Source organism: Oncorhynchus kisutch, linkage group LG22 (assembly GCF_002021735.2).
Source record: "Oncorhynchus kisutch isolate 150728-3 linkage group LG22, Okis_V2, whole genome shotgun sequence".
Classification (NCBI taxonomy): Eukaryota; Metazoa; Chordata; class Actinopteri; order Salmoniformes; family Salmonidae; genus Oncorhynchus; species Oncorhynchus kisutch.
This window is the reverse complement of record NC_034195.2, coordinates 6183139-6197685: the sequence shown is the minus strand read 5'-3', so window position 1 is coordinate 6197685 and position 14547 is coordinate 6183139. Positions and strand designations below refer to the sequence as shown.

Sequence of the window (14547 nt, the reverse complement as noted above, 5' to 3'; positions counted from 1 at the left end):
TTGGATCAGTTGGTGTGTGCAGTGGCTCATGGGGCAACAATGGATGTTTCTCTTGTGCAAGAGGTTTTGCTAAGTGGAATGTCCTCGGGGGTCCATTGCAGTGTAAGAGGGGCATGGTCCGATACCCCTCGAACCCTCTTCACTCCACCTTTTGATGACCACAGAGAAAAAATAGTGTTACATTTCCCCCCCCCCTCTCGTCTGAAAAGCCGTACTTGAAAACCCATTGTTGCCCTGCCTCGCGTCGTGATTCAAATCAACCAAAGATGGCCTTGGCCTGCTCTTCGCTGTCTATCGCTTCTCGTCAAGGCAGTGGCATGAGCTTTCGCATATATCCTGCTGCATACTGACTCGCTTTCCTTCCTTCTGTGACGTCCACCCTTATGTCCTTCCTCCCATGGAGTCTGAAGCGTAAGACAAAGCCCACACACTTTTGACTGGTGCCGTATGTATAGACGGGAGTAATTTACACAATTTTGTCCAATTTGTATTTCCTGTTACGTTCCCTATTGGACCCACTGCTATGCGATTTCTCTCCTGTTCTATTGGTTTTCATATCAACTTTCTTTCGTTGTCCAGAAGCCAAAGGAACAGTCCTGGTCATATTAGCAATTAGAGATGTTCATCTCTGTCACCTGCTATCAGGTGCGCTGTTTAGACTGGTGTTTCCCCGGGAATTATATTTTAGCAAATGTTTTTTTTTTTAAGTAAAAAAAAAAGTTTTGTTGGCTGCTTCATTACAAGAGTTGAATGTTCTGTTAAGATGCGTTGCCATAATACAAATGTCACTTCTGTTAAGATGCGTTGCCATAATAGAAATGTCACTTCTGTTAAGATGCGTTGCCATAATACAAATGTCACTTCTGTTAAGATGCGTTGCCATAATACAAATGTCACTTCTGTTAAGATGCGTTGCCATAATACAAATGTCACTTCTGTTAAGATGCGTTGCCATAATACAAATGTCACTTCTGTTAAGATGCGTTGCCATAATACAAATGTCACTTCTGTTAAGATGCGTTGCCATAATACAAATGTCACTTCTGTTAAGATGCGTTGCCATAATAGAAATGTCACTTCTGTTAAGATGCGTTGCCATAATAGAAATGTCACTTCTGTTAAGATGCGTTGCCATAATAGAAATGTCACTTCTGTTAAGATGCGTTGCCATAATAGAAATGTCACTTCTGTTAAGATGCGTTGCCATAATAGAAATGTCACTTCTGTTAAGATGCGTTTCCATAATAGAAATGTCACTTCTGTTAAGATGCGTTGCCATAATAGAAATGTCACTTCTGTTAAGATGCATTGCCATAATACAAATGTCACTTCTGTTAAGATGCGTTGCCATAATACAAATGTCACTTCTGTTAAGATGCATTGCCATAATACAAATGTCACTTCTGTTAAGATGCGTTGCCATAATACAAATGTCACTTCTGTTAAGATGCGTTGCCATAATACAAATGTCACTTCTGTTAAGATGCGTTGCCATAATACAAATGTCACTTCTGTTAAGATGCATTGCCATAATACAAATGTCACTTCTGTTAAGATGCATTGCCATAATACAAATGTCACTTCTGTTAAGATGCGTTGCCATAATACAAATGTCACTTCTGTTAAGATGCGTTGCCATAATACAAATGTCACTTCTGTTAAGATGCGTTGCCATAATACAAATGTCACTTCTGTTAAGATGCGTTGCCATAATAGAAATGTCACTTCTGTTAAGATACGTTTCCATAATAGAAATGTCACTTCTGTTAAGATGCGTTTCCATAATGTCACTTCTGTTAAGATGCGTTTCCATAATAGAAATGTCACTTCTGTTAAGATGCGTTGCCATAATAGAAATGTCACTTCTGTTATGATGCGTCATGACATTTCTCAAATGGCTGGTCAATTAAATCTTTTTGGTCACGTTGTCTGGCGCCACATTTTCCTAACGCAAACCCTGATCTGAGCGGATGTCACTTCAGATTTCGTTGCGTGTTCGCTCTGCAGTTAAACTGCCCGAAATGTGGGGACAAACACGTAATTTCACATCCCTCTGCTGACTGTCAAATTCCATGCTTTGGAAGGGCACACTGCGGGTAATTCTTGTGGACAGGGTGGTTGTTTTGCTTGTTTTTCCTCTGTACAGTGCCCAATGTTGTTTGAGACCACTGTTTATTGAGGCGCTCTAGCCGTATTTGCAGAAATGGCCTTTTCTTCCCAGAGCCAATGACTTCATCTCAGTGACAAGACTATAGGACAAAAGTCAAACCTGCTTTTCCACTCACAGGCATTAGTTCAGATGCTGACCTGCTTTTGTCCATCCATAACCAAGGAAGGTTGGTTGATGTGGAACTATTCTGTCTGCAGAGACCAGCATAGTCAACCTTCGAAGAGAATGGAGGGTCCATTGTCTGAAGTGCTGTCTACTATTTATGTAGTGCACCTGTGAGTGATGTTTTCACGGGTCGACATTCAGAACTCCGTCCTTCTCAAGCTATGTTACTATCCGCAGAGCCAATGTCAAGTAACTAGTGTTTCAACACTATCCGCAGAGCCAATGTCAAGTAACTAGCCCCGACACCACACACACACACACACACACACCACACACTCCTGCCGGTCGGGACATGTTTGATTCTGCTCTGTCCAACACTGTGAGGTGTCTGTTATTATTGCTTCCTTTTGAACTCTCCAAATGGCCTGGTCATTAATTCTAGCATACAGTTTGTGTATGAGCAGCTGTCCATCCAAAAGTATTTCTCAGCTCGGGGCTGCATTGGGTCAAAACTCAACAAATGGGGTCCCATACTCAGCCTATTGATTATAGGCTGAGTATGGGACCAAAATCAGGGAATGATACCATAGCGGACACATGTTTTACAAACAGGAAACTGATGGAGAAATATAATTGTCTCAATGCCGGCGACGTGTCTTGCCATTTTGTTGAAATGACTGTTTTTACAGGATTGTTTTGTTTTATCGTAACTGTGCCTTAATAACGGCATCAACCTATGCTACGTTGTTGCATTTCTTCGTAGCGTTACGCAGTAGCTTCTCTGGAACCCGGAAGTTCACCCCACGTCACTGACCCAATGTAGTGGCAAGTTCCTCTCGTGTTTGGGTGGAGAAGTTACAGTAAAGTTACCTTTTTAAAACACGCTGGTGTTTCTGTTGGCTTGGCTGACCGTGGGTGGGGGAGCCGACGTGTCCTTGCCTCTGTCCCAGCTGGGTTTTCATCTGATGGCGTAGGGGGCGTGAAAGGCCGTCACGCCTCGATTAGAACACACAAAATCCACCTCGTTAAATGCAATGATGGTTTCGCTTAGCTTATTCATAATAAACGGAATCGAAGAACGGTGGGAAACTTGCACCTTTTTTTGCCTTTGGTCCTGAACCATGTGGCTGATGGTTTCCTCCTTTTCCTTCCACCTTCCTGGCCGCAGGTTGATCCAATGTTCTGTACTGGCAGCTTTAGTGAAACATTTCCTTTCTCACCTACCGCCGATGGCCTGAGTTGAAATGCAGAAACTGCGTTGAGTTTTTCTCTGCAGATGTCGAAGATTCATTATGAGCGTCACGAGCGGTCTAAGGCACTCAGTGCTAGAGGCGTCCCTACAGACCCTGGTTCGAATCCGGGCTGTATCACAACCGGCCGTGATTGGGAGTCCCATAGGGCGGTGCACAATTGGCCCAGCGTCATCTGGGTTCGGCCGGCGGTAGGTGTGTCATTTGTAAGTAACAATTTGTTCTTCACTGACTCTCCTGGTTAAATCAAGGTTAAATACAATAGATGGTGAACCAGAGATTATTGAAAGATCTGGGTTGTGAGTTTATTCCCATTCGTGTTCTGCTTATTTTGCTTACGGTGCACAAGTGGTGTTTCTGTACGTATACTACAGCTCCGTCAGACTGAGCCTCAGGGAGAGGGCTGATCTGAGACCTGTGATGGGACGTGTTCTCAGGCTACATCAGAACGGCTCCGTCAGTCAGACTGAGCCTCAGGGAGAGGGCTGATCTGAGACCTGTGATGGGACATGTTCTCAGGCTACATCAGAACGGCTCCGTCAGTCAGACTGAGCCTCAGGGAGAGTGCTGATCTGAGACCTGTGATGGGACGTGTTCTCAGGCTACATCAGAACGGCTCCGTCAGTCAGACTGAGCCTCAGGGAGAGTGCTGATCTGAGACCTGTGATGGGACGTGTTCTCAGGCTACATCAGAACGGCTCCGTCAGTCAGACTGAGCCTCAGGGAGAGTGCTGATCTGAGACCTGTGATGGGACGTGTTCTCAGGCTACATCAGAACGGCTCCGTCAGTCAGACTGAGCCTCAGGGAGAGGGCTGATCTGAGACCTGTGATGGGACGTGTTCTCAGGCTACATCAGAACGGCTCCGTCAGTCAGACTGGGGCTCAGGGAGAGCTCTGATATCAAATATCCCCCCTCCCTGAGGATTACATTTTTTTTATTTTCTTCTCGTAAGCGCCGATCAATAATGGCTCACTTCACTGCACTCTACTGCACTTATCGATCCGTCAATTCCACCCAGGCAGAGTTGGCTTGTCTGGGCACAGAGGGACGTCAGAGGGAAGAAGTGGAGGCAGGGAAGAGTAAAGCGTAGTTTTTTTTATTAAATGCGTTTTAAATACATTCCAACCTAATATTACTTATCTGAATACTGATTGGCTGACAGCTGTGGTATATCAGACCGTATACCACGGGTATGACAAAACCATTTATTTGTACTGCTCTAATTACGTTGGTAACCAGTTTGTAATAGCAATAAGGCACATTGGGGGGTTGTGGTATATGGCCAACTCCGCGTTGCGTCTTGCCCAAGAACAGCCCTTAGCCGTGAAATATTGGCCATATATACCACACCCCTCGTGCCTTCTTGCTTAAATGTATACAGTATATCACATTGCATCAGAAAATGTATATGTATTGTAAAAATACATTCTGAAATGTACTGAACAAAAATATAAAAATATGCTACAATGTCGATGATTACAGTTCATATAAGGAAACCAGTCAATTTAATACATTCATTAGGCCCTGATCTATGGCTTTCACATGACTGGGAATACAGATATGCATCTGTTGCTCACAGATACTTTTTAAATAAGGAGTGTTCCCTCATATATCTCACCAAGTAACATTGTGTTGAATCACCATGTTTTTGGTATTGGCATAAGATCTTTGAACTTAAACATAAAGGACAAATGGCTATGGTCCGTAATTATTCTAGGAATATATACATTCAGAAATGGTCAATCAAAGAACATTTTACAATAGAAAAGTCCATTCTTGAATATGAGTTATGGATGTGATAGTAATAGGCACATCCTCTTTCAGCTGGATGTTTATCTCCACAGTTCACATAGACCAATCTCTTTTGATGTTGTGGTTTAATGCCTTCGACATGTTAGGAAGAGGACATAGTTGTTGACTTGTCTAAAATTGCATCCCGCACACGGTTAAAATCACCCCGCCTCATATAATATTCCTGTTACATTCAGATAGTGTAAGGTCATTAATGAACTTTGGGTCATCTTCATTTGGGCAGTAAAAAAATCTGTAAAGTTTTTTTTTTTTCCTGTGCCAGGTGTCTTTTTACCATTTTTAAAAATACAATTTGGGTCTGTAGTAATTTCTGTAGACTTCAATGGGACTTTTCTTTTATCAATGATAATTGATACCCCTCTGGATCTTGAGGACTAGGCGGAGGAGCAGGCCTATCCATCCCAAGCTCGCCCAAACCTTTCACTTTCTACTGCTGATAGGTGAGTTTCTTAAAAAGATAAAACAGATGTTGGTGTTTTTAATAATTTTTCAAATAAGAAAATACCTTAGTTATTTTGGCAGGCTGCACAATTCCATAGATAATCCATGTCAGATGTTAATGTTTTCACACACTATATATACAAATGAGTGGATTTGGCTATTTCAGCCATCCCCATTGCTGACCGGTGTATAAAATCGAGCACACACAGCCACGCAATCTCCATAGGAATAGAATGGCCTTACTGAAGAGCTCAGTGACTTTCAACGTGGCACCGTCATAGGATGTCCAACAAGTCAGTGAGTCAAATTTCTGCCCTGCTAGAGCTGCCCTGGTCAGCTGTAAGTGCTGTTATTGTGTGATGGAAACATCTAAGAGCAATAACGGCTCAGCCGTGAAGTTTTAAGTGCGTAGCGCATCAAAATCATCTGTCCTCGGTTGCAACACTCACGACCGAGTTCTTAACTACCTCTGGAAGCAACGTCAGCACAAAAACTGTTAGTCGGGAGCTTCATGAAATGGGTTTCCATGGCCGAGCAGCTGCATACAAGCCTAAGATCACCATGTGCGATGCCAAGCGTCAGCTGGAGTGGTGTACAGCTCGCCGCAATTGGACTCTGGAGCAGTGGAAACGCATTCTTTGAATCACACTTCACCATCTGGCAGTCCGACGGACAAATCTGGGTTTGGCAGATGCCAGGAGAATGCTACCTGTCCAAATGCATAGTGCCAACTGTAAAGTTTGGTGGAGGAGGAATAATGGTCTGAGTTTTTCATGGTTCGGGCTAGGCCCCTTAGTTCCAGTGAAGGGAAATCTTAACGCTACAGCATACAATGACATTCTAGATGATTCTGTGCTTCCAACTTTGTGGCAACAGTTTGGGGAAGGACCTTTCCTGTTTCAGCATGACAATGCACCCATGCACAAAGGGAGGTCCATAGAGAAATGGTTTGTCGAGCTGGCCTGCACAGAGCCCTGACCTCAACACCATCGAACACCTTTGTGATGAATTGGAACACAGACTGCGAGCCATGCCTAATTTGTCAAACATCAGTGCCTGACCTCACTAATGCTCTAGTGGCTGAGCGGAAGCAAGTCCCTGCAGCAATGTTCCAACATCTAGTTGAAAGCCTTCCCAGAAGAATGGAGGTTATAGCAGCAAAGAGGGTGACAAACTCCATATGAACGCCCATGAATTTAGAGTGAGATGTTCGATGAACAGGTGTCCACATACCTTTTGATCATGTAGCACTACATGACTACAAGTATGTGGACACCTTCTCGTCAAACATCTCATTCAAAAGTCATGGGGTGTCCACATCCTTTTGGCCATGTAGTGTATGTCTTTATAATAGGGTGGGGGCATAAAAATGGGTCAACTTGGAGCACCGCTGCCTCCTAAATATTCTTGGCATTCAGCTCCAAAAAGTGACTTTCTGACCACTTATACCACGGGCAAATATGTATGAAATGTTTTGTTCAAATCAAAAGGGGTGTGGTCAAAAAGTGATTGACATCAAACGGAATGACCTTTAATCATTACTGTCATTTCACTTTTCCACAGGCTATGGTCGTCAGAGAACCAAACGGTCTGTTTTAATCTATTTAAAGTAATTGTACACATGACCCATGTTGGGAGTTACTGTATTCTCTCCACCACTATAAGTAGGGGGAGGACTAGACTGGAGAGTAAACAAAGCTAAGGGTTGACGGGACAAGAAACGAGAACCAAGTCTAGAGATGGAGAAAGATTGGCTTGCGGTCTGATATGAGACCACGAGAGAGAGAGAGCGAGGGATGGAGGTCAGAGAAGGAAAGAGAGCTTCTGTGTTGGGCCTTAGAAACAGAGACAGTCTCTGATACTGGGAGGATGAGGAGAGGGGGGGGGGGGGTTTAAATCCATGCAATACATCAGTGGGCTTTCCATAAGGGAAACGGCGCCACTCTCCGCCCCCAGCATGTTTTTGTTGTCGTTTTTGTGGGCTAAAAACAATTGCGGTACCTATTCTGCTGTTCTGTTACGCCGGCAATGATGTGGAGTGGGGGGAGGCGAAATCTGTGTTCGCTGCTTGCAGTAACTTTTTGTTGTCGTGGCAACGTTAAGGATTTCATCTTTAAGGCGTGGCGGTGTGGGTCTTGTGGTTGAGAGGGAGGGAGTGGGGGGGGTGTGGGGGGGGGGACCCTGTGTCAGCCAGTGAGCCGCACAGCCAGGGCTGAGGCCAGACTGGGCCAGGGTGATGTCATATCCCCTGGGGAGTGTGGTACTGTAGCAGCACAGAAGGGAGGCTGCTCTGTTGCTCTGCACCATGTCTTTGTCACACACTCACTCCCCAAGATCTATCGACCCGACTGGGCTGGGGCTCAGTGTGCGTGTGTGCAGACACGCGCGCACGAGCGTGCACACAAACGCGCGTGTGCACATTTCTTTGCTCTTGCAAGAGCACAAGCAGACGGCCACACACACACACACACACACACACACACACACACACACACACACGTGCCACACAATTTCCGTCGTTCCCCCTGTCTTACCCACCCTCAGTCTTTGATAATATCTCTCCTCCATGTCCCTCTCTCTCTCTTTCTCTCTCTCACTTTCCTCCTAGTCACACCACGCTTCTCCCTCACTCTCTCTCTCTGGCTGCGATCAGATTTCAGGAAACAACAGATCTCCCTCCCTCTCATCCCCTCCCCCTCTCCTCTCCTCCCCCTTTCCCTCCAGCTCTGCTGCCAAACCCCCCACACAAACGCTCACTTCCCTGTCATTCCCTGGACAGAGGGCTGAGGTAGAGAGAGAAGGAAAGAGGGAGAGAAAAGGAGTGCAGGAGGGACGTGGGGGGAAAAAGGCTGCGTGTCTGTTTTGCAGATGAGTATGTCCTCATGGCGGTCTGATTTTGACCAGTGAGGATCTCTCTTTTTTTTTGTGTTTTTGTTGTTGTTGAAGCAATCTCTCATTTGTACACAATCTGTGCTTCTGGATTTTTGTCATTCTACAAATCTACATTGGACTGGAGTTGGTTAAGGATGTTGACTCCTCTCATACTAAAATTGGAGTTATTGTATTGAGTTCCTTGGTCGAGAGCTGCGTCAAAGGAGTGTTTGTTGAAGATTCAATGCAAGGTCACTTCATTGACCATCCTCTGTGGATCTCTAGTCACTGCGGACATTCTGAACGAAGCAAGATTGGCTACGGAATCTTTGACTTTGTCCTTCCTTTGGAGATGACACGCATGTACATGCATACTTCAAACACACTCTCCTACTCTGAATGACTCTGCACTCTTTCCTCGCGCACGGAATTCCTGGAAGATGTGTGTGTGTGTGTGTGTGTGCAGTAGTTCCTGTGAACTGTGCTAGTCTGATGGATTCAGGAATTCTCTCCTGCTCACATCCCCATCGGACATTCCCTGGAAGCCTAAGTCTTTTGAAGGCCTTTTTAACCTCTAAAGACCTCCGTAAACTGCACAACCGAACGTCATCTTCCCGTAAACTCCCAACACACTCCCGACAATGTCTGAGGCTGATATCATCACTGCTGTATTCTAGTACGCTCTCATTCCCAACCAACGTCAGACTGCTCTCTGAGACGATTTTCCGTGGAACTCCGTCAGGATTTGCCTTGTTGAGCTGTGTGGTTTGGTTGTAACTGCAGGGTTCACGTTCCTCTTGTTGGCTCATGCCTGTTACCCTGCAGGTCAAAGGGTAAGTGGAGCTGGAACTTTGTCTATTGCTGCCTATCACAAGGCCAAATCATTTTGATGATTTATCTTGATAAGTACTGTATGACCTCACTCAAGGGACAAGTGTAGCAGTTTGCAAGGGCTATAGGACTTTGTTCTTCTTTGAAAACCTGGGTTGGAACCGGTTCAGGGAACAAAACTGGAAAAGAACGTCATTCTTCGAGGAACAGAATGAGAACCGGGAACGACAGTGATCTATAGTGTTCCGGAACAGAACCGTTATTTTGAAGGCATGGCAACCAGTTAATAATGTTCTTTTGGGTTCTGGGATATATTTTTGGGGAGCCACAAAAAAATGCAACAATGCACGCCTATGCAAAGCCCTCACTCTGTCACTTATGACAGTCTGCCTGCCAGCTAAACTCTTTTCCTGTGCATGCGTGAAATTAGGGAGAGGGATTTTTATTTAGAGAAGAATGGATTCATTTTTTCAATGCTAGTTAAGGTTACTATAGTTGTCACGTTTCACATTGGATTTATTAACTACAAAAAGGTAAGACGTGTTTTTATTTTCATTCTGGTGTCGCTCTGCACACACGCGCTTGTTAGCTAGCTAGCTAACGAGCTCTGGTCCAATATTAAGCCAAGTCTCTGAAGTTGAGACATTCAATGTTCCTTCTTAGAAGGCGCTCCTCCGTAGGTATAATTCTGTGGGCCTAATTCCGATAATGCATGTCATCACAAGATGCCAAGCTTCCTTCACTCTCTCTCGCAAAATTCCAGTCGCATCTCGTGCCCTACACTTGTCTGTCCAATGCATGTTAACAACTATAGCTTGCAAACTTCTCTATCCACTCTAATTGGTGAAGTAATTGAATGTTAATGCTAAATGTAAAAAAATAAATTATTTCTGAGGTTTAAAAAGGAGCAGAAAGGAACAATTTAAACCATTACTCTTTTGGGGTTCAAACCGGTTCAAAACTTTCTTTTTTTTTTTTGCTGATCGGAATAGTGGAATGAAAAACTTTATGGTTCTGTCCGGAACAAAACAATTAGAAAATCATTTTGGTTCCAACCCCTGCTTGAAAATGGGTTTGAAAGGAGAGTTGAAAAGGTTTGGGTTGGAAATCCATCATTTTGGTGTCATGTAGACTAGATGAAGAATACAGTACAGGATATCTGTTTTCGGCAATGTCAGTCTGCATGTTATCAGAAACCACATTTTATTTTTTAGGAGTGCGTGAAAGTATATGAAGATTATTGAAGTGTGTGTGTGTGTGTGTGAGATCTCCTGTGGTCAGGGATTTTGATCAAACATTTCAATAAGGAAATGTAAATGTCAACCTTTTAGTGTATTTCACTAAGCGCAAAAGTAGTGTGATGTGTGAGGGTGTGGAATGCAGACGTTGTATGGGTGACTACACAAAATGAACGGTCTGTTTGCTGATGTTACTGAAGGAGAGGCGGAAGTGCAGGATGACTCTGAATTTCAGTTGGTGGTTTGTTGAAATCTGGATTTTTCTTTGGCCAGACATTCTGGTAACAGCCTAGTGTGGTTGGGGATTCCTGTCTCTCTTTTTCTCTTTCTGTCTATTTCTTTCTTTCTGTTGGTCGGTCTGTCTCTTTCTGTCGGTCTGTCACACACACACACACACACACACACACACACACACACACACACACACACACACACACACAATGTTCCTTGCGAAAGCAGGACCTGAGCAACAGCTAAGACACCCCCCCCCCCCCCCCCCCCCCCCCCCCCCGTGACCTAGTGGTGAACTGACCCTGTCAGTTGTCAGATAAATGGGCTCCTTTTTTCATTAACAGCTTTCTTTGTCTCTCGGTTTACGGCCCTCATGCCTACAGCCACATCAATGGGGATCCCCCATCCACATAAGAGCTTCGGCTCAACGTTATCTCTATGTTATCTACCCCACACTGTCAGCTACATTGACGGAACTGTGACAAAACAAGACAACAAAAAAAACATGTATTCCCCCCCCCCCCCCCCCCCCCCCCCCCCGCCCCGTACCTGTATCGGGTTAGCAGTGAGGTCGTTGTAATCGGCTTGAGCTCTGTCGGAACTGCGAGCGCCGTGCTCCGAATCAAATCGAACGTTATTTGTCACATGCTTCGTAAACAACAGGTGTAGACTAACGGTGACGTGTGCTTACTTATGGCCCATTCCAACAATGCAGAGAGAAGAACAAAAAATAGAGTAATAATTACACAAGGAATAAATACACAATGAGTAATGATAACGTGGCTATATAAACGGGGTACTGGTACATAGTCGATGTGCAGGGGTGCGAGGTAATTGAGGTAGATATGTACATGTAGGTAGGGGTAAAGTGACTAGGCAACAGGATAGATAATAAACAGCAATGGCATTATGTGATGAGTCAAGAGTCAGTGCAAAACGGGTCAGATCTTATAGCGATTGGTTAACTATTGAGCGGTGTTATAAGCTTGGTGGTGGAAGCTTCAATCTCCTTGACAAGGTCTTTGTCACCACGCAGCTTTCGCTGTCCCTCAGGCTTGGGTTGGACCACCACCTGTCCGGCACCAGCACTCCAGGCTGGAGTGACCTCACTTCCACTGCACAGAGCTGGCTACAGAGGTGCCTGACAGTAAATGGAGTAAATCCCAAACAGTGGTGAGCTAGGTGCTATCAACATTGGGAGCCTGTCGGGGCCTGAGCTGGTATGCCCCCTTGGCTCCTTACCCTGACCGCTGACCTTTTGGTCCATCCGTCAACCGCGACCCTGCCTACTGTCCAGACATCTTTCTGTTGGCTCTGGTGACTGCTGCCTGTTTTTCTCAAGGCCCACCAGCCTCCCAGTCTTATCGTATCCGGGTCTATTCAGTCCCCAGCGTCGGACTGACTGTCTCAATATCCGCCCATGCTGTGGCTCCTGTAGGCAGGAACGGTCAGGCCAACCTCTCTCCAGTCTCCAGGCTAGAGTGGTGTGGTTTACTGTCATATGTGGAGTCTCATGATTTTCTGTTCCCCCACTCCCTGAGGGTGGGCAGCTAGGTTGGCTGGGGTCAGTGTCATCTAATTTCAGGTCACCCAGGAGCCAAGTTTAGGAGTGTGGCTCAATTGACAGATTTTCCTTCTTTTTTTCTTTGCTGCAGGATTGAACTTTGGCTATTTTTTTTCTTTAGTTTTCTCTTCGAGAACCCCTTGTCTCTCTTCACGCTCAGGCTTCGGCTTTTTTTGTTACAGCACAATCTCATCACAATTAGCATGAGGCTATATGCTCACCTAACTACACTACTCATCCAAGCTAGCATTTACAACTTCAGAGTAGCCTCCTGAGTGGAGCAGCGGGTCTAAGGCACTGCATCGCAGTACTAGCTGTGCCACTAGAGATTCTGGGTTCGAGTCCAGGCTATGTCGCAGCCGGCCGCGACCGGGAGACCCATGGGACGGCGCACAATTGGCCCAGAGTCGTTAGGGAAGGGTTTGTCCGGCAGGGATGTCCTTGTCCAATCGCGCACTAGCGACTCCAGAGACGGGCCGGGCGCAGTGCACGCTGACACCAGGCCAGGTGTAGTGTGTTTCCTCCGACACATCGGTGCGGCTGGCTTCCACGTTAAGCGGCATTGTGTCAAGAAGCAGTGCGGCTTGGTTGGGTCGTGTTTCGGAGGACGCACGGCTCTCGACCTTCACCTCTCCCGAGTCCATACAGGAGATGCAGCAATGAGACAAGGCTGTAACTACCAATTGGATACCACGAAATTGGGGAGAAAAAGGGGTACAACATTTTTTAAATAACTTCTGAGTAATTGTGACGTATGCCAGAACAATGAAACACTATGCTTAGATGAGGACAGAGATATGAGTGGTCATCTCTCCTCATCTCTGTTCATCATCTCTCCTCTGTTCATCATCTCTCCTCTGTTCATCATCTCTGTTCAACCCCAGTTGTTTATCAGTAACCAGCTGCATGCTCTCCCCCTCTCCCCCTTTGTCATCCAGCCTCATTGACAAATCTCTATCCCCAGTGTGGGGTTCTCCTACTAGCTCAGAGACAACTGGACGTGTTGGCAACAGTCACAACTCACTTAGCCACAGTAATGACTCACTGAGCAGGGTTGATGGAGGCTCTTGACAGGGCCTCCCATGTTACTGCACAGTAGATGGACGTCGTGACGTAGCTTGAGGAGCGCCGTGCGAAGGCAAACCAGACATTTTTTTGTTTTTAACGAACCAACAACAGAATGGCAGGCTGTCAGTGTGTCTCTCTAGGGGGCCTCTCTTTCTCCCTGTTGTCTCTCTCGGGAGACTGCAGCGTGCAACAGGCCCCTGAGGCGAGCAGACGGACTATGTTTTTATGATTCTGTGCTGAAGTGGTCTTCTTTACATCTCCTCACTCTGTTTCAATTCAATTCAAGGGGCTTTTTTGGCATGGGAAACATATGTTAACATTTCCAAAGCAAGTGAAGTAGATCATAAACACAAGTGAAATAAACAATAAAAATGAACAGTAAACATTACACCCACAGAAGTTCCAAAAGAATAAAGACATTACAAATGTCATATGTATATATACAGTGTTGTAACGATGTGCAAAATGGTTCAAGTACAAAAAGTAAAAATAAATAAACATAAATATGGGTTGTATCTACAATGGTGTTTGTTCTTCACTGGTTGCCCTTTTCTTGTGGCAACAGGTCATATTTCACCCAGTAGATACGGGAGTTTATCTAAATTGGGTTTGTTTTCGAATAATTTGCGGATCTGTGTAATCTGAGGGAAGTATGTGTCTCTAATATGGTCATACATTTGGCAGGAGGTTAGGGAGTGCAGCTCAGTTTCCACCTCATTTTGAGGACAGTGTGCACATAGCCTCTCTTCTCTTGAGAGCCAGGTCTGCCTTCGACGGGCCTTTCTCAATAGCAAGGCTATGCTCACTGAGTCTGTACATAGTCAAAGCTTTCCTTAAGTTTGGGTCAGTCACAGTGGTCAGGTATTCTGCCACTGTGTAGTCTTTTCTGGATTTTGTATATTAGCGGGTATCGGCCTAATTCTGCTCTGTATGCATTATTTGGTGTTTTACGTTGTACACAGAG

At 45.3% G+C, this 14547-nt stretch overlaps 1 protein-coding gene across 9 annotated transcripts in view; it reads left to right on the top strand.

Annotated features, from left to right (window-relative positions):
* Positions 1-14547, top strand: part of myo9ab (myosin IXAb) — a 232133-nt gene that overhangs the window by 45790 nt on the left and 171796 nt on the right. For 5 of the 9 annotated variants that reach the window (XM_031801497.1, XM_031801502.1, XM_031801501.1 and 2 more), the window contains exon 1: positions 8392-9484. The exons of 1 other annotated variant lie outside the window; for it this stretch is intronic. In XM_031801497.1, the coding sequence (XP_031657357.1) occupies positions 9459-9484 (26 nt within the window). In that variant the 5' untranslated portion in view covers positions 8392-9458. Of the gene's footprint in view, positions 1-8383; positions 9485-14547 lie in introns of those variants that run through there. 3 more of the 9 variants (XM_031801505.1, XM_031801504.1, XM_031801506.1) reach the window with 2 other exon arrangements.